The sequence below is a fragment of the Mustela erminea genome, chromosome 15, assembly GCF_009829155.1.
Source record: "Mustela erminea isolate mMusErm1 chromosome 15, mMusErm1.Pri, whole genome shotgun sequence".
Taxonomy (NCBI): Eukaryota; Metazoa; Chordata; class Mammalia; order Carnivora; family Mustelidae; genus Mustela; species Mustela erminea.
The window spans coordinates 53,275,421-53,301,111 of record NC_045628.1 but is presented as its reverse complement, the minus strand read 5'-3'; the positions used below and the strand labels follow the sequence as shown (position 1 = coordinate 53,301,111).

Sequence of the window (25,691 nt, the reverse complement as noted above, 5' to 3'; positions counted from 1 at the left end):
AAATTGGCCCTAACTTTTCATCTTAGTTAAAATGAAGAGGTCTCCAGACCACATTCTCATTAGAACCCAGAATAAAGGGGTATTCTAGGACTCCCTTTTAAGTAGGGTAACAATACAGGCTTGCTGAAGATAGTCCCTAAAATAGTTTCTGTTTGCATTTGTTGTTCATTATTATTAATAGTGTCTCTTTTGAGCTTAAAAAGTGTTCCAGAGTGGACAGTAAATTGACAAGCTTTTTAAAGCTCTAGGTCAGTGGTGTATCTGCAAGCATTTCAGAAAAATAAAAACTACAAAGATAAACATTAAGGAAATACTCTTCCGTTTTTGAAGGAAAGAAAAAAAATTTGTTTTTCTAAGAAAGAAACTGAAATAAAGTACAGCTTAATTTGACAAGTTAAAAGGAAAATGTTTGAGATGTCAAAAAAAAAAAAAATCCATAAAGCAAGTCAAAAAAAGAAAAGCAAGTAACAAGCTAGAAAATATCTGCAGCATGTATTAAATACAAACAGTTGATTTGCCTTTTCTATAATTAGGGAGGTTCAATAACTTCAGTCTTTATGAGGCTGTAACTGTTTTGATACAGAAAACCAAGAGAAAGAAATAGGGATATTAATTGTTCTGGGATATATTTCTTCCTCCAATACTCCCCATCCCCCACAATGAGCCTTTGTGACCTACTTACGGTTGTCCTATTTTTCCAGATATAAAAGAGCAATGTAATTTCCTTTGTGGCTATTGTGAACAACTTTAATCTTGTTCTTTTATTATATTGTGTTTTAATTCAAATAACAAAATGTGGAAGCTAAATACTACATTTCTAATTCTAAAATTGCACATCCCTTGAGGGTAATGGTTAAGACCAAACTAGTGTAAAATGTTCCATGGAAATCTCCAGTTATTTTGGAAAGCCTATGTATATTTACATTATTAGCAACTACTAATTTAAATAGTAAATTATAAGCCAACCCTGCATAGAGCAGTAGTTAAAATATATTTGAGTTAAATTATGAAAACTCTTTGAAATAATGGTGAGTGGCTTATTCTTGCCTAAGTGGACTACTTCAAGTTTTAAATACCAGTGACCTAACTGGTTATATAACTTATAATCACTGAATTAATTTTTGGTTTTTTAAAAAATCAAATTGTTTTGAGTATGGTCTGTTATTATAGATGTTTTACTTTCTTTTTTATTCAGTGTATTTAAACTAAAAAAAAAAAAAAACCAAACAATTCACCCATTTCTCCCACCCCTACCTCTAGCCTCTAGCAACCTCCAATATGTTTTCTATTATCTATGAGCTTGGGTGTTTTTTTTAGTACATATATGTTATATATGTGTGTATATGTAATATATGTATTATTTACATGTTATACACATGTGTGTTTTTTACATTCCATATATAAGAGATAATACAGTATTTGTCTTTCTCTGATTTTTTTCACTTTGCATAAGGCCCTCAAGGACCAGCCATGTTGTTACAAATGGCAAGATTTCATTCTTTTTATGACTGAATAATATTCCATTATGTATATATATATATGCCACATCTTCTTTATCCATTCATCCATCAATAGACATGTAGGTTGTTTCCATATGTTGGCTGTTGTAAATAATGGTACAGTGATTGTGGTGGTGCAAATCTCTTTTCAAATTCAAACAAAAAAATTGTTTTCATTTTCTTCAAAAAAATACCCAGGAAGTGGAATTGCTGGATCATATGATAGTTCTATTTTTAATTTTTTGAGGAACCTCTATACTGATTTTCATAGTGGCTACATCAGCAATACACAGTTTCCCTTATCTTCACATCCTCACCAACACTTATCTCTAGTCTTTTGATAATAGCCATTCTAATAGATGTGAGGTGACATCTGTTTATGGTTTTGATTTATATTTCTCAATGACTGTGATATAGAGCATTTTTCCATATACCCATTGGTCTTCTGTAAGTCTTCCTAGGAGATGTCTCTAATCAGATCCTCTGCCCATTTTTTACTTGGACTGGTTGTTTTTTTACTGTTGAGATATATGAGTTCTTTCCATATTTTGGATATTAACCCCTTATCAGATACATGATCTGCAAATATTTTTTGCCACTCACTAGGTTGCCTTTTCATTCTGTTGATGGTTTCCTTCACTCCGCAGAAGCTGCTTAGTTGGATGGAGTCCCACTTGTTTAATTTTGCTTTCATTCCTTGTGCTTTTGGTGACAGATTCTAAAGTCATCACTAAGACCTATATCACAGAGCTTATTACCATTTATGTTTTCTTCTAGGAGTTTTATGGTTTCAGAGCCTAACATTCACGTCTTTAATATATTTTTGTTAATATTTGTGTATGGTGGAAGATAGTGATCCAGTTTCATTCTTTTGCATGCGACTGCCCATTTTCCTAACACCATTTATCAAAGAAGCTGTCCTTTCTCCATTGTTTTCTTCCTTCTTGACTCCTTTTTAGTAAGTTAATTGACCATTGATGCATATGGGTTTATTTCTAGGCTCTCTATTATGTTCCATTGATTTATGTGTCTCTTTTTCTGAAAATATTATAATTTGATTGACTACTGTAGTTTTTTTTATTACTATAGCTTTTTTTTATTGACTACTATAACTTTTTAAATTACTATAATGTAATATAGTTTGAAATCTGAAAGTGTGATGCTTTCAACTTTGGTCTTCTTTCTTATGACTTTTTGACTTTTTAGGATCTTTTATGATTCCAAATAAATTTTAGGATTGTTTGTTTCTGTGAAAAATGCCATTAAGATTTTGATAGAGATTACATCGAACATATAGATTATTCTAGGTAGTATAACATTTGAACAACATTAATTTTTCTAATCCATGAACATGGAGTATCTTTCCATTTATTTGGGTCTTCAGTTTCTTTCATTAATGTCTTGTAGTTTTCAATATGCAGGTCTTTCACCTCCTTGGTTAAATTTATTCATAGGTGTTTTATTCTTGTTGATGCAATTGTTGATGCAATCTCTTTCTGATGGTTCATTATTAGTGTATTGAAAAATAACAGGTTTTTTTGGTATTGATTTTGTATCTTTCAGCTTTGCTGAATTTGTTTATTCTAACATCTTTGTGTTAGTGTCTCTAGGGTTTTCTGTATATTAATACCACCACCTGCAAATAGTGACAGGTTTACTTCTTCCTTTCCTATTTCCTTTTCTCTTTTTTTTTTTTCCTTGCCTAATTTCTCTGGTACTGTGTTGAATAAAAGTGGCGAGAATTGGCATCCTTGTCTTGTTCCTGATCTTAGAGGAAAAGCTTTGAGCTTTTTACTATTGAGTATGTTGTTGGCTCTGGGCTTGTCATACATGACTTTTATTATGAGATATATTCCCTCTATACTGCTTTGTTGAGAGGGTTTTTTTTAAAATCATAAATGGATGTTGAATTTTGTCAGATACTTTGTTATATTTATATTCTTTCTCTACTTTTTGTGAATTTACTATAGGTTATTTCTTTGTAGTTACCATGATGCTTACGTATAATTTATCTATAACAGCCTATTTTAAACTGATAATAACTTAAGTTTAATCCTGTTGTAAATCTCAATGTAATTGCTCCCTTCCATGTTTTATGTTTTATGTTTTTGCTGTCACATTTTGCACTTTTTATCTTGCATATCCCTTAACTAATTATCATATTTATAGCTATTTTTACTACTTTTGACTTTAACCTTCATATTATCTTTATAAGTGATTAATCTATCATTATATATATTTACTTTCCAGTGAGATTTATTTTCAAATGTGTTCTTTTTTTTTTTAAGATTTTATTTATTTATTTGACACAGAGAGAGAGATCACAAGTAGGCAGAGAGGCAGGCAGAGAGAGAGAGGAGGAAGCAGGCTCCATGTTAAGCAAAGATCCTGAGATGATCCTGAGATCATGACCTGAGCCTAAGGCAGAGGCTTAACCCACTGAGCCACCCAGTTGCCCCCTTTCATATGTGTTCTTAATACTAATTAGCACACTTACTTTTCAGCTTAAGTCCTTTTAACATTTCTTGTAAGGCTGAGTTAGTGATGATGACTCATTTAGCTTTGGCTTAGCTGGGAAACTCTTTATCTGTTTTTTACTTCTGAGTGATAACTTTGCCAGGTAGAGTCTTCTTGGTTGGCAAGGTTTTTTTCAGTCCTTGGAAATGTATCATGCCGTTCTCTTCTGGCATGCAATATTACTGCTGAAAAATCTGCTGATTGCCTTATGGGTGTTCCCTTATATGTAACACTTTTTTTTCTCTTGCTGCTTTTAGTATTCTCCTCTCGTCTTTTACTTTTGACATTTTTATTACAATGTGTCATGGTGTAGGTGTCCTTAGGTTCCTCTTATTTGGAACTTGCTGGGATTCCAGTATCTAGAAGTCTGTTTCCTTCCCTGTATTAGAGAAGTTTTCAGCCTTTATATTCTCAAATAAAATTTCTGCCTCTTCTCTCTCTTCTTCCTGGGGCCCTGTGGTGCAAATGTTAGTCCATGAAATGTTGTCTCTTAAGTCATTTAAAGTATCTTTATTTTTTGTAATTCTTTTTTTCTTTTTGATGCTTTGATTGGGTTAGTTCCACTGCCTTGTCTTTGAGTTGACTGATCCTTTCTCTTGCTTCATCTTGTCTGCTCTTGAACCTTTTCAGTTCAGTTATTATATTCTTCAACATTGTGACTTCTGTTTGACACTTTTTAAAAAAATATTTTCTATTTCTTTATTGAAGTTCTTACTGCATCCATCCATTCTTCTCAGTTTGGTGAGCATCTTAATGACCATCACTTGAACACTTTGTCAGGTAAATTACTTGTGTCATTTCATTAAAGTTTTTATTTCTGAGGTTTTATCTTGTTCTTCCATTTGTAACATATCCTCTGTTATTGCATTTTGCTTGGCTTTATTGATTTCTATACAGTATGTGAGATGACTATTTTTCCCAGTCTTTCAAAGGAGTGGCCTCGTGCAGATGAACCTTGTCATTCAACCCTGCCTTAGCTCTTGATTGGCTCTTAAATCTTTGTGCTTGTCCATGCTGCCCATTATATTTTTAATAGTTCCCAGTAATTGAGGATGTGTGAAGATCTCTGTATCCCACATGGGAGTATCTTAGCACTTAGATTCAGACTGACTGGAAACCACATCCTTGCGTGTTAGCTTTTAAAAGTATGCAAATATATACAGTCCTGTGTATTACGACTGGAAGCCTCACTGACCGCAAAAGGCAGGTGATCTGGAGGTGTCCATTGGGTGACAACCATAGAGATTGGGGTTCCAGACAAGTGTATAGGCCCTTTCCTGGGTGATACTGATGAACTCAGGCAAGGTCAAGAAAGAAAGAGAGCCAAGATGGCACCCACTTCCTTGAGAGTGATCCATTGGCCTCTAAATGTATGCCAGACCCGAAGCTTGCTCCTCAGGCTGAAGCTCCAGGACAAGCAAAGGCCTCCTTCACAGAAGACTAAGGATTGTGCCTCAGTCCACTGTCTATGCAGTGGGCTGGTAGCCTGCCTAGAACCATCTTTACAATTGCCATAATCCCATGGGACCCAGAAATACAAGACTCCCCCCACCCAGCCACCATGTGATTAAGGAGTATCTGTGGGGTGATAGCTGCAGAAACCAGGGCACCAGACATACAAACCAGGACACCAGATGCGTGTAAATCTCCCCTCCAGGATACACTAGTGCTTTGGAGTGTCATAGAGGGTGAGCACACATCCTCTAGAAAGGGTTACAACTAGGCCCCAAGATGCATGTTAAATTAAATGATTTCATATGTTGCTGTACAATCTGCATGTCCATGGGAGGAGGTGAGTTCAGGATCTCACACTGCCATCTTGAACTGAAGCTCTCGATGCTTTACTTAGCACAACGATACCTTTGTTGTTAACTTTATTATTCCATCTTGATTATACAAAACACAATTAACTTCTAGTTCTTTTTTTCTAGCACATGGTAGTGATGGAAGACATGCTGAAAGACTTTCTTCTTGGAGAACACCTATTATTGGTTGGTAACCAGGTGAGTTATGTGTGGCTGGAACTCAGGTATTAATGTATAAATGATAGCGAGCTTAAAAGCAGTAAGTTTCTTCTCCTTGTTGGGATATGTTTTTAGAGGTGATTCTTCGTTTTCTGCTTTAATGACTGCTTTAATTAAGCACAGATTTTCTTCCACCTTCTAAAATTTAGAATTATCTCACAGCTGAAATCACCATTCAGTCACCCATCGAGTTCTGTCCATTCTGCCTCACAGACATCGACTCTTCTTTCACACATCTGTCGCCCTAGCCCAGCCTACCATTGCCTGTCCCCTGGACTATGGCAGTGCTTTGCCAGTATAGCTCCCACTCTGATCTGCCCTTCACTCTGCAGCCAGCTGATACTTGTGGAACTAAAATCTGACTAAGTCTCTCTTTTTTGCTTAAATTGGCTTCCTACTGCTCTTAGGTATAGTCTTCAGTATGGCTAATGGTGTTCTGCAGGATCTGGCCTCTGCCCACCTTTCTAGGCCTGAGGCTTGGCTCCCTCTCTTCTTTGTCTCACTCAGTGGTAGCTTGAGCCACTGTGAACTTCCTTCAGTTTCTTATCTCTGCCCTGGTCCTTGGTGCATGCTCTTCTCTACACAGAGGACTCCCAGTCTCCTTCTCCACCCACTTCCCCTAACTCCTAAGGGGTCTTCCCTTGTTCCTAGCCAAGTTAGGTTCCCCTACTTTTACACCCTTCTATCTCCCTGTCATCACACTATCACAACATCACTAGTCGTGTTACTCTGTTTATATACATACAGAGTGTCTTTTCAAATTACCTATGTGATCCTCAAGGGCAGGGACCATAGTTCTCTTGCTTATCTCTGTATCTTCAGTTCCTAGAACAGTGTCTGCTACATAGTAGATATTCAGCATGTGTTTATGGAGAATGGACATTTTCTATTTAGAAGCTTCTGATAATGTTTGGACATTTTATATTTATCTATCTACCTATAGATAGATAAATATAGATAGATATCATTATCTTCTGATAATATTCCCCAGTTGAATTATCAGATTTAATAAACTTTCCGAAGGTGTTTGGTCCTAATTTTTCCTTTTATTTAAACTTATAAAAAATACATATTCTTTATATATTTAGTCCCTTAAACTTACAATTTAAAGTGTTGATTTTTTTTATTTTTTAAATGGGCCAATTGAATGGCTTACTGATTGAATGCGCAGGTTTGTATGTTAGCTGGCTAGAGGTGCAGTAGGAACCCTCTCCCGGCTCGCTGTGACTGTGGGCGAATTGCTTATCTTACAAGGCTGGGTTCCCTGCGATCTAACCTGGACATAAAAATAGCACACACTCAGCTAAGAGCCATGTGACTCTGAGGACTGAGGAGAGCTATGCAGGATGAGGGTGAGGTGGAGCAGTGGTTTGCTTCCACTTCATGATAAATGGAAAAGGGGAAGTGTGCTTTGAAATTACTCTAGAGTGCTGTACAGATGTTGACGGGAAATCCAGTGTGCTACTGCTAGTCTATTTCCGGTCCCAAAGAAGAGAACAAGGCAGCAGGACAAAGCTCTAGGCAGTGGGGCGGAGTGAAGAGCAGCTGCCACTCTGCAGGTCCATGCCTGGACCCCAGCGCCTGGTGAGGATAGGAGATCCCACTGATTTTCAGGCTTACCTCAGGTTGGCTCCGCAGCCAGCGGGTAGAGCTGGCAGGTTGAGGATTCTCAGGAGGAGCAAGGCTGGAGGCATGGGGCCCCACAAACGCCTCTCAGTCGCTGCTGGCACAGACTGCACCTTTCATCAGCAGATCATGTGTCTTGCCTTCTTTTGTCCTTGTTCTGTCACCTCAGTTTTGGAGAAAGAAAAATTGACAGAGGGAGTTTGTATTCAGTATAACTTGGGCTACATTTAACTGGCTTTTTCATATCAGAAGGGTCTTTTGTTCATTCTTTAGAAACCTCTGAGACCATCAGTGTCATGTAATAGTACCAGTGTTGAAGGAACTTGCAGATTTACTAAGTAAATTCTGCTCATGTGTTCATTGAATTATCTCGTGGACAAGACTAACTCTTTTAGGCTGTCCTCCTGCCTTTTGATGTCCTCCATTGTCTAATCCCACTGTGTTTACAACCTGTCTCAGCCCTCCCCTCAAACTCCTGCCCTCAGATACATTTAACACTGTTTTCCAAAATGGATCTTCTTATCAGTGTCATATCCCAGCCATTGACCTTTACCAGCACTCTCTCTTCTTTCCTCATCTTTGCCTTTTGAAATCCTTCCAACCCCAGAGTGGTGATGTGCTCTCATTGACTGAATTCCTTATTTTATAAATTTGCAACTGTCAGTGAAGGAAACAAACAAGTTAGATAGAATCTAGGGAGGGCCTACTGAAGAGAGTAAATAGTTAAGTGGTCCATTCAACTGGATAGGTTTATATACCGACAGGATCAGAAAAGCACAAAGTTGGGAATCCAGAGACCTACCTTCTCATCTAGGCTCTTCAACTCTCTAGGTGATATTAGCTACATTGTTATTACTCTTCAGTGGGCTTTTTCTTTTTTCTTCTCCCTCTCTCTCTTTTTTCCCTTATCTGTAAAATGATGGGATTGGAATTGGTATTTTGTAAGGTGCCTCTGGCTATAATAGTCTATAATATGCTTCTTTAATAAAGTTTTCCTGAACACAGGCCTGAAGCTTTGGCCCCATTCCCTGAGCTGTGATAGCAGCCCACTTACTGATTTCTTTTGACTTGCCTTAGACTTATGGATCTATCTGCCGTCTCTACTACACAGAGAGAGAACCCCTTGAGAAAAGCTTTAGTTATTTTTGAGTAGCATGCAGTAGACATTCAACAAATGTTTGCTGAATAAATCAGAGCCTGTTCATCTTATAGATGAAATTTGGTACCTTTCACCCATCTCTTTCTGTTACCCTACCCCCAAGCCATTTCTCTACTCTGTTTCTGAGTTTGACTTTTTTCTTTTTTCCCCAATTCCACATATAAATTATACCACATAGTGTTTGCCTTTCTCTCTCTGGCTTATTTCACTTTGCATGATGCCCTCCAGGTTCATTAAAGTTAGACTCTTGACTGCTTCCATTTCATACGTACAAAGCAGTGTGAAGTCGCCTGCAGTATTTGTTGGCAAATGCAGAGCAAGAACCCCACAGAGATGTGTTTTGCTGAGGATGGAATGGAGTTTCGCATTCTCTTTGCCTGCGCTTGCCTCAGAGTTCTGATCATCTAGATTTCTTTTTCAGTAGTGTGTGCTTTTGCAGCCATAGTAACTCATCAGCAGCTTTGAAAATGCCTTGCTTTGTTTATTAGTGACATTTCAGCACCTCCCAATAATCTGTGCACTTTCTCATCTGCCCCCTTATTTCTATCTTGTGAAAGAAAATAACAAATACAGAAAAAAGCAGAGAAGTAGAATGAGGACTGCTGAATCTGATGGGGCGATGTCACTGGTGTTTTCACTCAAATGCAAAGTGACAAGTGAGAAAATGCCTACTTTAATCATATGATTTGCTTTGCTTGATTTTTATTTTGTTTTAGATTTCATTTACTTATGTGAGAGAGAATATATAAGCAGCAAGAGGGGCAGAAGGAGTAGGAGAAGCTGACTTTCCACTGAGCAGGGAGCTCATGCGGGGCTCCATCCCAAGACCCTGGGATATGACCTGGGTAGCCCTTTAACCGACTGAGCCACCCAGGCACCCCCACATGATTTATTTTGAACCTGCAAAAACTGTTTTTAGCAGTTGATCAGGCTCCTTTCTTTCTCTTTCTAAAACATTAGAAATGAGTGATGACTACTCAAATATAAATATATATATATATATATATATATATATATATATATATATATATATATATATATCAGAAGTTTACTTTGGGGATGGAAAGTATAGATTTGCCAATTCAGTATTGGCAGAGAAGCAAGTAGCGGGCTGGTATAATTCCACGATAAAGTGTGATGAATGTTCTTAATACAAACTTCCTATAGATACATATAGTCTACCTAGCCTTCTGTTTGCAAATTAGAAACTGGCTGAAGTCCAGGAAAGAAACATTTTCATAGTTGAAGTTATACCTTTAGAGATGTCTCAAAAGATCGTTCTGTTACCAGGAGCAGCTTTTGCTATGAGCAAATTCAAGAGTAAGTGGTGATCTTGAAGTGTCTCAAGGTTTATCATCTTCAAAAGCCTAATCACACCTTTTCTTTCCATATAATACTATCTTTTCGAAGAAACCTGATATTAGACAAGGTTTTATAACTGTTGGGAAGCTGAAAACAGTTCCATAAACATTACTTAAATTGCAAAATGAAGTAGCCCACATCTTGTTTTGGTGAAGTAAATTGATTTTTTTTTTTATCCTTTCAATTTTCTGTGTCAGATTTTATGGCACAGTGTGGCAACTTTCCAGTAGGAGAAGCGGAATTGCTCCCTGTCAGCCAGAAGGGATAGGTGCCAGAAGTTACACACGTCCCCTTAGGACTAATGCTGCATACTGTAGCATGACTTACGTGTGCTGCTACATGCATTATTTTCCACGACTATAATTATAACATCGCATGTGCCTTTCATGCAAAAAAAAAAAAAAAAGCTAGCCTGAGAACTCGCAGGCTAGCTTTTTTTTTCTTTTTTTTAATTATAGCATGAGTTTCTATTTATTTTATCTTTACTGAGGTGGAAAAAGAGAAATGCTTATTTATTTTTGACTCAGTGATGCTTCTTCTGTCCCAGCTCTTTTCTTCCCATATTTTCTTTTCTTTTGATTTATAGAAGGGTTGTATTCTGTTTGGTACACAAAATATTGCTTGTGAATGTTTGGGGTTATAGAATCAACCTACAGGTGAATACTTTTTGATGTTGTTTAAAAACTCCCTAAGAATAAACTTACAATTTTATGTAAGAACGCTTGACTTTTGAGAGACAGTTACATTTTATCAGATATTTGAAGTAAGAACTCTTCCAGCAATATAGTGTTCCAAAAATGCTCAGGTATCCCCTTACATAAGACTTATTTTTCTAATATGTGATATTTTAGGGGATAAAAATCTATATATAATGTTAGATAAAATTACAAAGCAAGTCATCAAATTTTAATTTGTATTAATGAGACATAATAATTCACAATGACTTCTAAATGAATATAATCTAGAAATGTGCCAGATTTGTTTTGTTTCTTCCTGTCTTCCTTCCTTCCTTCCTTCCTTTTTTTGTTTTGTTTTATTTTGGTTTTGGTTTTGTTTCTTTCTTCATTTTTGAGCCAGCCCTTTGTATCATTTTACCCATGATAGCGGTCTGGTGAAATTTTCACTCTTAGGTTCTCCTTGGATTCCACAGTTCGTATTTGCTCTTAACAAAATTCTATTGCGTTATGTTTTCATTATCAAATGAAAACTCAGCTCTGGCTCACTTTCACGTAGGATATCTTCTCTGTCTCTGACTTTGATGTGCTTCATGTTTTTACAGTGCTGATTCTTTAGGTATTCTTTTCAATTCCATCATTAGAAAGTAACTTTTAATTTTATTTTCCTGTTTAAAGTTATAAGTGGCTCCTCCTTGCCTATCAGATAAAATCTTTTTCATAGGCAGACACACAAAACAAACTGTGACCTGGCTCCAAACTCCTTTTATAATTTTAGTTCTTCCAAATTTGAGTTTTTTACCCACCCAGAGTAAACCAGGCCTTTTTGTCTCCCCTCCCCCCTGCCATTTTTCATATTGTTTGCTTCATACGGAGCTTCCCCTTGTCTTTGCCAAGGAAAATCCTGCCAGTTTTCAAAAGCTCAGATGTTTCTTTCTCAGTGAAGGCTTTCTTAAGTCTTCCTCAAATAGAAATAATCTTGATTTTTCCTGAAATTTTATAGTATTTGTCACTCTTTTAAAGTTTTTGTGATATATATTTGATTTCATGTGCAATTGAGTTAGAAGTTTCTTATGAGTAAGGGCTAAAAATGGTAATATTTGTACATTTTATAATTTCCAATTTCCTTTTTTTAAAAATCTCATTTAGTTCTACAACAGCCTTTTGGGGTAAATATATTTATGTTGCACATTTTGTAAATTAGCCTTCTAAAACTCAGAAAGGTTAAAATATTTGCTCGAAATCTTATTAGCTAGTTAATGGCAGAGGTAGGGCTCCCAAGCTCAAACTTATTTTTCACCGTAGCACACTAATGCTTCCACTAGTAACAGTAATAACAACAGCAACAACAGTAATACTATGTAATTGCTAACTTTGGTTGAGTGCTTGTAGTAGGCCAAGACTATGCTTCACATACAGTGTATAGGGCATTTTTTAACTTTCTACAAAAAGTAGAGTATATAAAACCCCTTTGTACTAGTTATGTATCCTCAAAAGTTAACAGATTTTATCCAACTTGTTTTATCTATTCCCCTGACACTTTTTATGTTGTCTTTTCATACATTATTCTTTTACATAATGCATTTTTCTCACAGATATCTCAATATTTATTTCTAATATGCCCACAATTCATTATTACACCTAGCAAATTGATAATAATTCCTGAATATACTCTGATACCCTATTTTCAGTTTTCTTCCGTTATCTCCAAAGTGTCATTTTCACAGTTTGTTTATTCCAATCAGCATTTAAACAAAGGCTGGTAATTGTATTTAGCTGCAAAAGAAAATATATAATCTCTTTGAAAAAGGAAAGCTACACCCTCCTGTTCTCTTTATCCTGAGAGGTGCTAACAAATGTTCATGAACATAAACATTTTATTCAGAATTATACCAACATTGATAAACTTCTGAGGAAATATTGTGTAGAGTATATTTTGTGAAGCCAATTTAAGTTCCTGATTAATTTGTACAATGACATCAAGCCGTATCCATTTTTTTCCAGACTAGAAATAACTGCTTTCTTTTCTGATCTTCATAGCCTTTGACTTTAAGATATTTATACACAATGAAAATCAGTAAACGTATATTTAGTGCCAACTAAGTAGAACTCTATGCACATTGTTACTGTATAACTCCATATAATTCTTTGCATCTCATTCCACCTGTTAGTCATAGGCTTACTGTGACCATGGACTTAGTTTTTCTTCTGGTAAAGTCATGTTTATTGAATTATTTAATACTGAGAGACTGTAAATATTCTATTGTCAAAATGAAAGAATGTGAGAATTTTGCTAATTAATCATTTGAACCGAGCCCTGGCGGGTTACTACCATGCAGCATCAGAAATACACCATGTTGCCATGCCAGCATAATTGTCTAGTGTCTTGGAAGGGACTGAACACTTTGTCCTGAAATCTTCTTGCCTGTAGTACCCAGCTGGTTAGTGGCAGCAGGGAATTTGATAACAAAGTATGCTGTGCTTCTAGTAGCCCCAGCAGCCTGGGAGTCCCAAGCCTACGGAATACTTGGGTTTATCAAATACAGTGACATTCAGTTTTATTTTATGTTATATTGTGTTGTGTCCCTTCTCCAAACCTTTGCTTAGTGAAGTTGCTTGAATTGCAATCTGGAACTTTTTTACCATTCTACCACCTTCTCTCTAACATTTAGTCTGTCGATCCAGTGTTTCGTAGTGAATTTTTTTCCTGCACTTATCTGAATCTGTATTTTTTTCTTGCACATACATTGATTCTTTTTCCCCCACAGTGTTTGTCATGGCTCCTTTGGTCAGACCTAATGACCAACTAACTACCTAAGAGTATATACCTTAGCCATTTAGAGCAACACAGTATTTCAAAGAGAAATTGCAGGGATGTGGCTTGTGTTATTCCTATTTGAAAAAGAGGTTATGACTTTGACAGAGAGCTTTATAAGGCAATGTATTTGTGAGCCACGCAAACTTGTAGTGTAGTAGAAATGTATGTCTTCTCGTCTGACTTCTGGGTACTGTTCCTTGGCTCTGTGACAGGGAAGACATTTGTGCAAATGTGTACGTACGATCATTCACATCAGTTTTATTCAGTTTTAATAAATTTTTTTTGATTACCTAACTAATGTATGTTCACTGAGAGAATTTGAAAAATAGACTTCCAGAGATTCATAGAGCAGTAATTTCACATTTTATTATGGGATTACAGAATATTAGAATAAAAATAGTGTTTAGAGATCAGCTTGTCTAGGCCCTCTGTATTCAAATGAGCAAATCTAGGCTTAGATGGTGGTAAAGACCTTCATCTGGGGACAGATGAAGCAGAGAGCGTAATTCAAGTCTCTTAACTGCTAGTATATTAAGGTTTTCAGGTGGAAGCAAGGAATTAGAAAGTTGAACATTTGATGGACATTTTAAGGTTTAAAAAAAGCAGCTGTAATTTATTTCTCCTGGTTTTACTGTAATACTAGTCTCTTTAGTTTGTTATTTTTTACTGCTGTTGGTAGTTGTTAATGATAATCATGTAGTAGCTTTCTAAAGAAGGATATTAGGACACTGCAGAAATCACCTATACATATTATATAGACGGATCTGACTCCACGAATGTTATTCAAGAATCAGGGTGAACCGGAAGGAATGCCCTAGGTTCAGGGAAGCACGTGAGGGACGTGAACACTAGCAGTGGTGAACCCTCGCTCGGAGTCTGTTTTAGAAAGTACTGCAGAAGGAAAGATCCAACTTGACTTTCTCACTGCTCTCCCTCTTGAACCTTGGATTTCATACAGGGAGTTCCTGGACTCATGTTCTAGGCTATTATAACCTTGGAGTAACTGAAATTGACTCTGTGACATCAAGATCTAAACTCTCATGCACATCAGTTCAGGAAGGCAACCTCCTGACATTCTCTTTTGCAGTGTGGCATAACAGAAAACAGCCCCGTCCGTTCAGTCAGAATGGATGCGCCCTCAAATCTCACCGCGTGCAGGATTCTTAACTACTTAGAATTAAGTTTGCGTCTTTCCAAAACAGGTACTTTACCTTCAACTCACATGGGCTGGTGTGAGGATTCAAGTGATTAAGCACTGAAGGGGTGTGTATGTGTACAGTAGAGGGCTCCATAAACGTTAGCTTCCTCCTCTTTGTTTGCACAAAGGGAGCAGAAGCTTCCTGGAGCAGCTTTCTACCTCCTTGAACAGGAGCACATCGCATGACTTCCCTTTCCTTTCTTACTTTCTTTTCTCAAATTTTAGTAGTTACTCCCTGCAGGTTATATGTAAGGCGCCCGTGGGGGGCACATGGACTGGGGGCTGATCCTGGCCTCATGGAGCCAGTTCTCTTGCCCAGGCACCTGACGTATTACTAGAGTACAGTGTGCTGAATGCTGTCAGACAGTGGTTTAGGAACCCAAAGGAGAAAACCATTCTGGTGCTCAGAGCAGAAGGGGAGAAGTGAATGGGAGAGTCAGGCACTTCCGGGAAGGGAGACATTTTATCAGAACGCTAAGGAGTGAGTGGATGAAGATGGCTGGGTGGCGGAAGGATGGGCTGTTGTAGTCAGAAAAAACAGCATAAGCAAAGGTGTGGAAGCACAAAAGTTCTGGAGGCTGATTAGGAACTGATTAGGGACATGCTTGAGTGAGGGGGTGCCTGGGTGCTCAGTCTGTAGAGCGTGTGCCTTCAGCTCAGGTCAGAATCCTGGGATTGAGCCCCACATGGGGCTCGCTGTTCAGCAGAGAGTTTGCTTCTCCTTCTCCCTCTGCCCCTCCTCCTGCTCATGCTCGCTCTCTCAAATAAATAAAATCTTTAAAAATAAAAAAAAGTGCATGCTTGAATGTGTTTACAGAGGGCTGACATAGAAGCTTGCTAGTTTACCTGCTAACGCAGGGATCCTTCAGCATTTAATTCCGGACATTTACTCTGACCCCAAATCTCATCCCTAGACTCATCTTCTCTTGCCTGCTCTCCATTCCTCTTTAGGTCTTTTCCCCTGCTCTACTTCTTTCTCCTCCTCCTCCTTGATGAGATACAGATGGTGTTTTCCAAGTTCTGATGGTCTTCTTGTCCAGGAAGACAAGTCTACTACAGCCTTTTCCTTTAAAAGATTTCACTGCTAATCTCTCTGAGGAAACAGGATAACTAAAATAATAAACCTGAGGAATTTGAAAGAATCCCAGAATCTTGCAAAGTTCTTAAAGTCATGGCCCCTGGTATTTTCTCTCACAGAAACTGGAAGCTTGTTTACTTCCTATGCTCAGTTTGATTCCTATCTGTGGGACATAATATATTCCCTACTTGTCTTAATTCTATAGTTAAAGGGACATCAGATTCCTACCTCTTCGAAGGCCCTTCTTTCTAGTAGATTGTCAGAAAGAACACAGTGAGAACAGTAATGTAAGAGAAAGGCCATTCTCATGAGACAGTATGTATTTTTAAAGATTTTATTTATTTGTCAGAGAGAGAGAGAGCACAAGCAGGGGGAACAGCAGGCAGAGAGAGAAGCAGGCTCCCTGCTCAGCAAGGAGCCTGATGTGGGACTCGATCCCAGGACCCTGAGATCATGACTTGAGTTGAAGGCAGCTTAACCAACTGAGCCACCCAGGTGTCCTGAGACAATGTGTATTATTTTGAATCTCTCATTCACAGCTTCCTTTTCTCTGTTTAAATTTTCACTCACTAAGTATTATCCTCAGTAAGAGTTAATAATGATGTAAAAACTGTTTATTTAATGCTAATTTCTATGAAAGAACACACATTTTTACATACAGAATAATGACAAGTAAAGAGAAATATTCACAGGAACAAAATGAGTATGGTAGCAGATTTGTTTTGGCAGTTGCACACTGGGTAATGTTTTGTTTTTTTCCATTTCCCAGTGAGGAAAATGAGTATGTATAACTTTTATGATGGAAAAATAAGATATTATTTATGTATTTATTCAATTACAGTAATCCTGGGATTTTCTGTTCTAGGCAAAAACTACGATTAGAAAGAACAAATTGAGCTAAGCAAGGTCAGGCCTGGTTACTACTTGGATGGGAGAAAGAGCAAATCGCTATAATTGTTCCTATTTGCTCAGAATATTTACAGAAATCCCTTCTGAGGTTGTGCTTTTAGCATTTCTTCGAAGGAGCTATCAGAGCTTTTAAATGAAGTCAGGAATGACCTGATGAGATCTCTGTTTTAGAAAAATAACTAAACAACTTGTGGGCTGGCCTGTTGTGAGTCCGGAAGAGGGACACTAAGTAGGATCTTTTCTGAGAGTTGGAGCAAGAAGATGGGTTGCCCTTGAGTAGGGACAGTGCATTGGAGAGGAAGGAGCAGATATGGGAAGCAGGCACTTCAAAGTAAACAAAGCCAAAATTAAACTGTCTTTTTTAAAACTAGACTTCCCTCCCCCACCCAGCAAATGTACTTCTCCTGCCCTGTTTCATTTGTCAGTAAATAGCCGCGCCCCCCCTTCGCCCCCACCCGCCCGGTTGCCCAAGATAGAAACTTTGACTTCTGTCTCATCTCCACATCCAGTCCATCACCAAATCCTATTCTTTTCCCTAAATATCTCTTAAATCCCTCCATTTCTTCTGCTCCTTAGTTGAAGCCACCATCATCTCCTATTGATTGAAGGAGTTTCCAAACTGCTTTTTTGTGCTTTCATTCTTCCAGATCATGATACCAGAGTGATTTTCCAAAAATCAGCATTTGATCCGATGACTCCTGTACTGCAGTGGCTTCTCAGTACTTTTAGGAAACAGTCCTGGGTCTTTTAAGTGGCTTCCAAGGCTAGACCCTACCTGCCATTTTTGTTTTGTTTCTTACCACTCTCTTCTCTCGTTCCTGGCTTAACCTTTGACTTCTCTCAGACCTGTCCGTGCTCCATCTCACAGTTACCCTCAAGTCTTCACATATACTGTTCTCTCCTGGAACACTCCTCCTTCCCCTCCTCCCCTTTACCCCTTTAAGTCCTTGATGTCCCCCAGTAGACATCACGGTGGGTGGTGGGCCTTCCTGAGCCCTTTGCTAAATAAAATCTTCAGGCATCTTGGGTGTCCCATATCGTAACATTTGCTATGGGTATTTATCTATCATAGTTGCTTACTTGTCTGTGTTTCCTACTAGATTGTAAGCTGTGAGTGTGACCATGGGTTGTTGCTGTTCTGTTTACCTTCATATCTTGCTCAGCTAGTACAGCACCTATAAATTATGTGTTAAAATAGTTGATGAATTTGGAATTAGGAAGGAGAGAAAGGAGTGAGAAGTAAGAATAAAAACATTTGCAGGTAGAGACCACACAGGTTCAAGTGACATTTTTAATAGGGTCATGGGAAAAAACAGAGTAGTCAAAAGCATTCCAAGATTCATTTACTGAGTATCTGGGTACATGGCAATACGCTTGTTTACTGGGATTAAAAAGCAAAAGGAATAGGTTTCGGTGGCAACATAATGAGTCCAGTATGAACATCTGCAGAAGTTCAATCGGCAGTTTGGGACAGGGGATCTCAGCTGGAGCTTAGGAAAGAAGTGTGAGCCATGTGTGATGACTCCAGTCATGGGAGCGAGTGAGAGTGCCCAGAGAGAGTATATGGAGCAAGAAGACAGCTGAGGTTGACATTCCGAAGACCCTAATATGAAGAAAACAGCAGAAGAGCTCCCTAGTGGCAGCTGGGGACATCATGTCACATCCTACATTTATGGTCCTTGTAAGGCCCTATAACAGTGTGTTGCTCAAGAGCGTTCTGAAAAAGCCTGGCTGGTTCAGTAACTTTGGAGGCGGGAAGGGAGCAGGAACTCCTGAGAGTAGCTTTTCATGATTTGTTTCTTTCAGGAAATCCTCTATATTTCTGACATTACAGTGCATTTATGATACTTGCTTTTCTTTGGAGTCATTGAAGTTAACAGACGTGATATATTAACAAACACATTTTACTCATCTGAATGTATCTACTTAAAATTTTATGTTTCTTGTAGCACGCCATTTAAAGCTTATAGAGCTTTGTAGTAGACATGCAAATGTGAAAATATTTTCCTTTTCTTTGTTTCCATGTTAGGCTTATAACTATTTTGGGAGATATCCAGTTAGATATCAAAAAGATTGCTAGAGGGTGAAATGATCCATTGTTCTTACTTTCATGTGTTTGCCAGTCTGACAGTCAGCTCTGGTAACTGACTCTTTTGTAGGTGAAATGTATAAATTGGATCATTTACAAACCTTGTTCAGTTTTTACAGGTCTATAACTCGTCACAGTTTCCAGTATTCATTATCTTTTTAAACTTGGTCATAGTATTTATCTTACTGAGATTTATTCCTTTTTCTGGTACTTTCCAAATTCTCTGTTTTCATTCAATCACTGGACACATATTTATTGAGTACATTTTTTTGTGTCAGATTCTGTGCGGGGCTCTGGGAATAGAGCAGTAAATAGGCCTGGCCTCTGCCTGCATGGCACTTTCAGTTCACAGAACAGTGGATAAGAGAGACTTTAAACAAGTTGTCGCATATATAAATCTATTTGCGCTTAAGAAGGAAAATTACAGGTAAGTATGGGAGATGAGGAAGGACCTGACTTACATGAGAAGGTAGTAAAGTTTGTTTTTGTGAGGAAGGGAATTAAGATAATGAATGAGAATGGGTAGGATGGTTAGTGAGAGAAAAGCTCCCTAAGGAGAAGGGTGTGCTTGTGCAAAGCCCCTGGGGTAGGAAGAGCTTGGATTCTTTTAAGAACTGGAGGAAGTTGAGTGTGACTAGAACAGTATTTGGGAGGAAAAGGGTGACACAGGAGGGCTGGAGGGATGGGTAGAGCATAGGAATTTGCAGGCCACGGGGAGGATTATTCTAATAATCCTTCAGAATTATTCTAAATGCAATGAGAAGCTATCAGATGGGGTTGAGCTTATCTAACTCTTGATCTAAGACATGATCTAATTTATCCATTAAGAAGATTATTCCAGCAGCGGTTTGGAAAATACATTGAAAATAACATGAATGAATGTAGGGAGCTCAGTTCTAAGACCATTGCAGGTATGTATTCTTGCTGCACAAAGGATGGTCTGCAGACCAGCAGCATTGGTGCCAACTGGGAAATGTCTTAGAAATACATTGTCTCTGACCCCACCCCAGACCTACTAAATCAGTCTGCATTTTAACAAGATCACAAAGCTGACTCATTTGCTAATCAAAGGTTGAAAAGTGCTGTTCTAGACAAGATATGACATTTCTTTGGTTTAAAACAATTCCAGAGAAATTTGGCAGACTTAAGATATATTTTGGAGGCAGAAATGAGAGGAATTGGTTACACATTGAGAGGTGGAATGACAAGTACTGAGGACGACAGGGGTTTCTGTCATTAACAGCTATAGAGAGGGAGATATCATTAATTCATCTGACCAATAGCTGAGTGCCTACTCTGTGCCAGCGCTATTCTAGACACTAGCAATACGATAGTGAACGAAACAAGCCTCTCGAGGAGCTAACGTTTACAGTTGAGGAAGAGGATAACACAAGTAAATCCGTTGTTAGAACTGTAAATGATAATAAGTGCTTTGGAAAAAGATAGCGTTAGCTCTTAATTTTCCTGTGGGAGAAAAGTCTTCCTCCCCTAGTCTTTCCCATCTTTTTGGTCAAGGAACGATCTAGAATTAATCTCTGGTGGTTCTTCTCCTTTATCCTCCTGTATACAGTCCATCAACCAGTTTTGTCACCTTTACTTACAAAACACCTGGAATCCGTCCTTCTTCATTTATACCCCCCTAATCTAAGCCATCCCCATCTCTCACCTGGACTCTTACAGTAGCGTTCCAACTGGCTTCCCAGTTTCCTTCCTTCCTCCTTTATAATTCACTCTCCGTACCTAACCAAAGTGATTTTTTAATAATCTATATTAGTTCATGTCACTTCTCTGCTAAAAATGCCCCTCCCATCTCATAGAATAAAATGCCACTTCTTCACCTTGGCTTGTAAAACTTAGTTGATTAGACTCTACTTACTTTAAAAAAAAAAAAAAAGATTTATTGATTTTAGAGAGAGAAAGACAGAAAGCAGGGTGTAGGGGCAGAGGGAGAGGGAATCTCCAACAGACTTCCTGCTGAGTGCAGAGCCTGACGCAGAGCCCCATCTCACCACCCTAAGATCATGACCTGAGCCAAAAAAGAGTAGGATGCTTAACCAGCTGAGCCACCCAGGTGCCCCACAGCCCTACTAACTTTTAGTTATCTTGTATATTCGTTTCTTGCCCACAAAACTTGAACACACTGGCTGTTCCTCAGATATCCTGAGCTTATTTCCACTTTAGGGGATCAGCTGTAGCCACTCTTCTCCTGGAATGCCCTGTCTGTAATCATTCTAGAACTGGCTCCTTGTCATTTAGATCTTTGCTTTCAGTTACCTAAGGAAAAGTCTTCACTTCTAAATCAATATTAATGACCACCCAGTTGGTATTGCCTCACCCTATCTTAATTGTATATAGAGAATATAACTATTTGATCATTGTCTCATTTATTTATTTAGTTGTCTAATTATATCTTGCTGCCTTTCTACCTACTTTTCTAATCTACCTTCCAGTCTGTCTCCACGCTCTTGAAATAGAAGCTTCATAGGAGCAGAAACTGCTCCATAGGAGCAGTGCCTTATTCACTGCTTTCTCTCCTGACACATACCAGCACTCAATAAATGTTTGTTTTTATGTTGAATAAATAAACAGCCCGTCTCCTGGAGCCAGTTTCTCCTTTTGTCAGTCAGTATATTTTGCATATTATTGTCATATTGACCTTCTTTAACCATTGATTTCATTGTGTTTCTCTCTGAATTGAGGATGTACAATGGATCTTAATTGCTTGCTACTGTCTATGTGTGCTACATACCTCTGTCTTATTTATTAAGTAGTTGGTAATCAATCCAGTCCCCTTAACCTCTCTTACATCTATCATCTTATGATATATTTAGTCAAAGAGAAGAGAAGAGAGAAAGGTTCTAAGGCTGTGAGAACCTGTATCATAGGGGGCTTCTAGCTGGCTCAGTTGGTAGAGCATGTGACTCTTAATCTCAAAGCTGTGAGTTCCATTGGGTATGGAACCTACTTAAAAAAAAGAAAGGGGGAAAAAAGAAACTGTATCATATAAATTAACAATTATTTATCTACCCTGGTGGCTTGTCTTCTGTGTTCCACATGTGTATATGTGTCTTGCCTCCTTTTGAGAATTGTGAAGGACAAATTCTAATAATTTCTTTGAGAATTTGTTTATCTTAGAGGAACTGTCACAGTTCTAGGACTTTGATGATGCTCAATAAATACTCATTTGGTTGATTTGAATTTCTATCCTTAGTGCTTATTAGAATGGCTTTCTTTATAAGATATTTGAGGATATAGCAGAAATACCAATTTTAATGCCTGTTTCCTTCTATTGGGCTTCTTCTGTCCTCAAGGCTCAGCACCATGCCTTTCCCTAATCTGTCTATTTCTTTAGGATGGATTCCTGCAAGTGGGGAAAGAGAAAATTCAAGATCTAGTTTATCTAAATAAATTTCAGACTAAAAGAAATATAATCTATTATGTTGGGACTAAAAGCATGAGCATCAGAGCCGGACAGACCCGGATTTGAATCCTGGTTCCCCTGTGATTAGCTGTATGACCATGAACATGTTGTTTAGCTTTTCTGAGTCTTGGTATCTTGATTTGTGAGGTTGGAGTAATCATACTATCTACCTCACGGAACTGTTATGATGATTAAATGAAAGAACACATGCAAATACTTAGGATAGAGTCTGGCACAGTATAAGAAATTAGTAAGTTATTTATTGCTAGAACATATAATATATGGAATTTAGCTTTTTAACCACTTCGACTCTCCTCATGCAACCCACTTGTTAACAGAGTCCCCCTCTACTTGAAAACTTGAAAATGGGGAACTGGCATGGGAGCAGTTTCCATTTTTAATAGTCTGTCTTCCACAAAAAGACAGCAACTCTCAGCATCAATAAGTGGTAAGGAAATGAGGACATTCCTGGCAAGAGTAAGTATGGTTGAGACTTATTAATTAATTATATTAATAAACACTGGTTATAATTTAGGTTTCTACTGTTTTGAAGGACTGGAAAGTAGGATAGAAAGAGAAGAAAGGAGTGTTTGATTAAAACAGATGTATAGTATTATATTTATCTGCCTGTAACTGAAAACCATACTTCCAAAGAACTGATAAGAAAATTCATTGTTTTTATACTTCCTTTATTCCTTTTGATGCTTTTCTTCAAATCTGAAGTGGTTAATATTGTAATGCCTAAATGTAAGTGTAAAATTATGAAACAAAAAAACAAGCTGTAGAAGGGTAAAAATAATTATGAAGTTCCTTTTAAATAAGAACATGTTTAGTGTATTTGATGTAAACAAAGCTAGTGTATTTAGAAGTAAATTTGTAAGAAAATCTTTGTGTAAGAGAAGTTGTATTTGTTTGCTATATATAAACATATATGTGTATATATATGTATATGTGCATATTTTCATTAATAATGAGCGGAAACAGTGCAAACTTTAATAAAGTAGGTTTTGGCAAAAGATCTTCTGACTTGTTTTACCTCCACAAAAGTCTCTTTTTACTTAATGTTCTCTTTGTAATTACAGGGTGTCGGAAAAAATAAGATTGTTGACAGATTCCTTCATCTGCTCAACAGACCCCGAGAATACATCCAGCTGCACAGGTAAGAGTAGAAGACCCAAACCTCTTGAGATCTAGTTTAATCATTTATTTTTCTCCCAGCACAATTTAAAAATACTTTCTTAAAAGCCCATTTTATAAACCAGTTTCATTTCTGTTCCTCCTGTCCTTATCTCTCTTTTCCTTAAAAGGCAATAAAACATTGTAAAATTTGGTTTTTTTAGTGACTAATGCTTTATAAACATGAATTAATAGATATTTTGTGGACAGAGAGTGTTGAACATTACATTCTAGGAGCAGATTTCGTCAACATAAAGGCTCTTAAATTAGAATAAAAATATGTAGAGACTAAACCCTTCGCTAAAAGGAAGCTAAAATAGCTCACAAGGAGAAACAATAAACTATATGATCTCAGATATGAGGTAAGGATGTAGAAAATGTAGAAGAAATAAGTTATTAGTCTCCTTGCCTTCCTTCCTTATAAACACTTTGTGGATCATTTAGTTTTGTGTGGTCAAAATGCTGGTTCAGGGACACCTTTTAATCAGATAGATATTCTTGACATGAACTGTTTTTAGCTTTCTCAGTTAACCTGTTCTAAATCTTTCTAAAATAAAAATAAGTAGCAGATCACCAAAAGAGAGAGAAAGAAAGAGAGAGAGAGAAAGATGGGGAGAAAGAGAAAGAAATAGAGAAATCAAAGAATATACCAAGTAGTAACCACTTAAAACTAGATTGAATTATTTTAATTCCAGGAGATAAAAAATATTGTGTAGTGTAAAAAAACATTGGGTTGATTTGCAAGAATTAATTTCTCATTTGGGTCCTTTGATTGAATAATGATTCATTCTTAGAAGAAAAATGTAGGAGAAAAGAAGACAGAACTAATGCAGCATAGGAAAAAGAGAAGAGAACTAATATAAAGCTGAGAAGTGGTCAGAAGCTCCCTCTTGGGATTTACACCTCTGGCTGTAACAGAGTAAGTGGTATCTGATTAGTCCTACCATAATAAAGGGTTATAAAACAAGACTCACAAATACTAGGAGGTTTACAACTACAGGGATCTGTGAGCTAAACAACTGTCAGAGCTCCAGGTGGTTAGGAGCTTTCATTAAACACTCCTGGTATTCAGAAGATACTCTATAAAGTATGTGCATTAGAAGTAGAACCAATCTGCCCCTAGAGTAAAAGCTACTCTATGCCCATCCTTAATAAGTTAAAACATAAGCCGTGAGAAATTAAGAATCCTTGCTATTTAGTAGTATTTTAGAAGTTTTTCTCAAACAGAATGACTTTAAAAACAGATGTTAGAGGGGACAGATGTTAGAGGGGAAGTGTCTTTAAAAGATCAATCTTATTCAAAAGTGGGTTAACTTCTTAGCCAAACATACTTAACATGAAATGAAGGAAGACTACAAAATCCATTCAACAACACATAGCATTCAAAATGTCAAGCATTCAATAGAAAATTACTAGACATACAAAGAAGCAAGAATATTGGTCAATAGAAATAAACCCAAAAATGATAGATGGTGGAATTAGCAGATAGAGACTACAAAACAGTTGCCATAAATATATTTAGGCATTTAAAGAGGGAAAATAAACATAATAAGGGAATAATTAGGAATTCTCAACCCTAAAAAACAGTTTCACATATAAGCAATTGGAGTCTCAAAAGAAAGGAGAAAGAATAGGGCAGACCAATACTTGAAGATATAATGGTGAAAATTTCCCAAATTTGTCTGAAAGTATAAAATCACCAACCCAGGAAACTCAGTGACTCTCAAGCAAGATAAATACGAAATCACAAAAAAATACATTATACTCAAATCATTGTTAAATTGAAAGGTAAAATAGGGGCACCTGGATGGTTCAGTGGGTTAAAGCCTCTGCCTTCGGCTCAGGCCATGATCCCAGGGTCCTGGGATCGAGCCCCAAATCAGGCTCTCTGCTCAGCAGGGAGCCTGCTTCCCCCACTTCCCCCTCTCTCTCTACCTGCCTCTCTGCATACTTGTGATCTTTGTCTGCCAAATAAATAAATAAAATCTTTAGAAATAATAATAATAAATTAAAAGGTAAAATCTTTAAAACTGTCAGAGGAAAAAAAGACAAATTATATATAGGGGAAAATGATAAAAACAACTGATTTTTCATGATTTTTCATGTGAAATAAATACCACAATTCAATGAAATGATTGTTT

The 25,691-nt window shown here is 37.4% G+C and overlaps 1 protein-coding gene across 2 annotated transcripts in view; it reads left to right on the top strand.

The window, feature by feature from the left end:
- Positions 1 to 25,691, top strand: part of VWA8 (von Willebrand factor A domain containing 8) — a 322,073-nt gene that overhangs the window by 137,091 nt on the left and 159,291 nt on the right. For both annotated transcript variants that reach the window (XM_032315220.1, XM_032315221.1), the window contains 2 exons: positions 5,948 to 6,019; positions 23,457 to 23,533. In XM_032315220.1, coding sequence (XP_032171111.1) covers positions 5,948 to 6,019; positions 23,457 to 23,533 — 149 coding nt within the window. The remainder of the gene's footprint in view (positions 1 to 5,947; positions 6,020 to 23,456; positions 23,534 to 25,691) is intronic.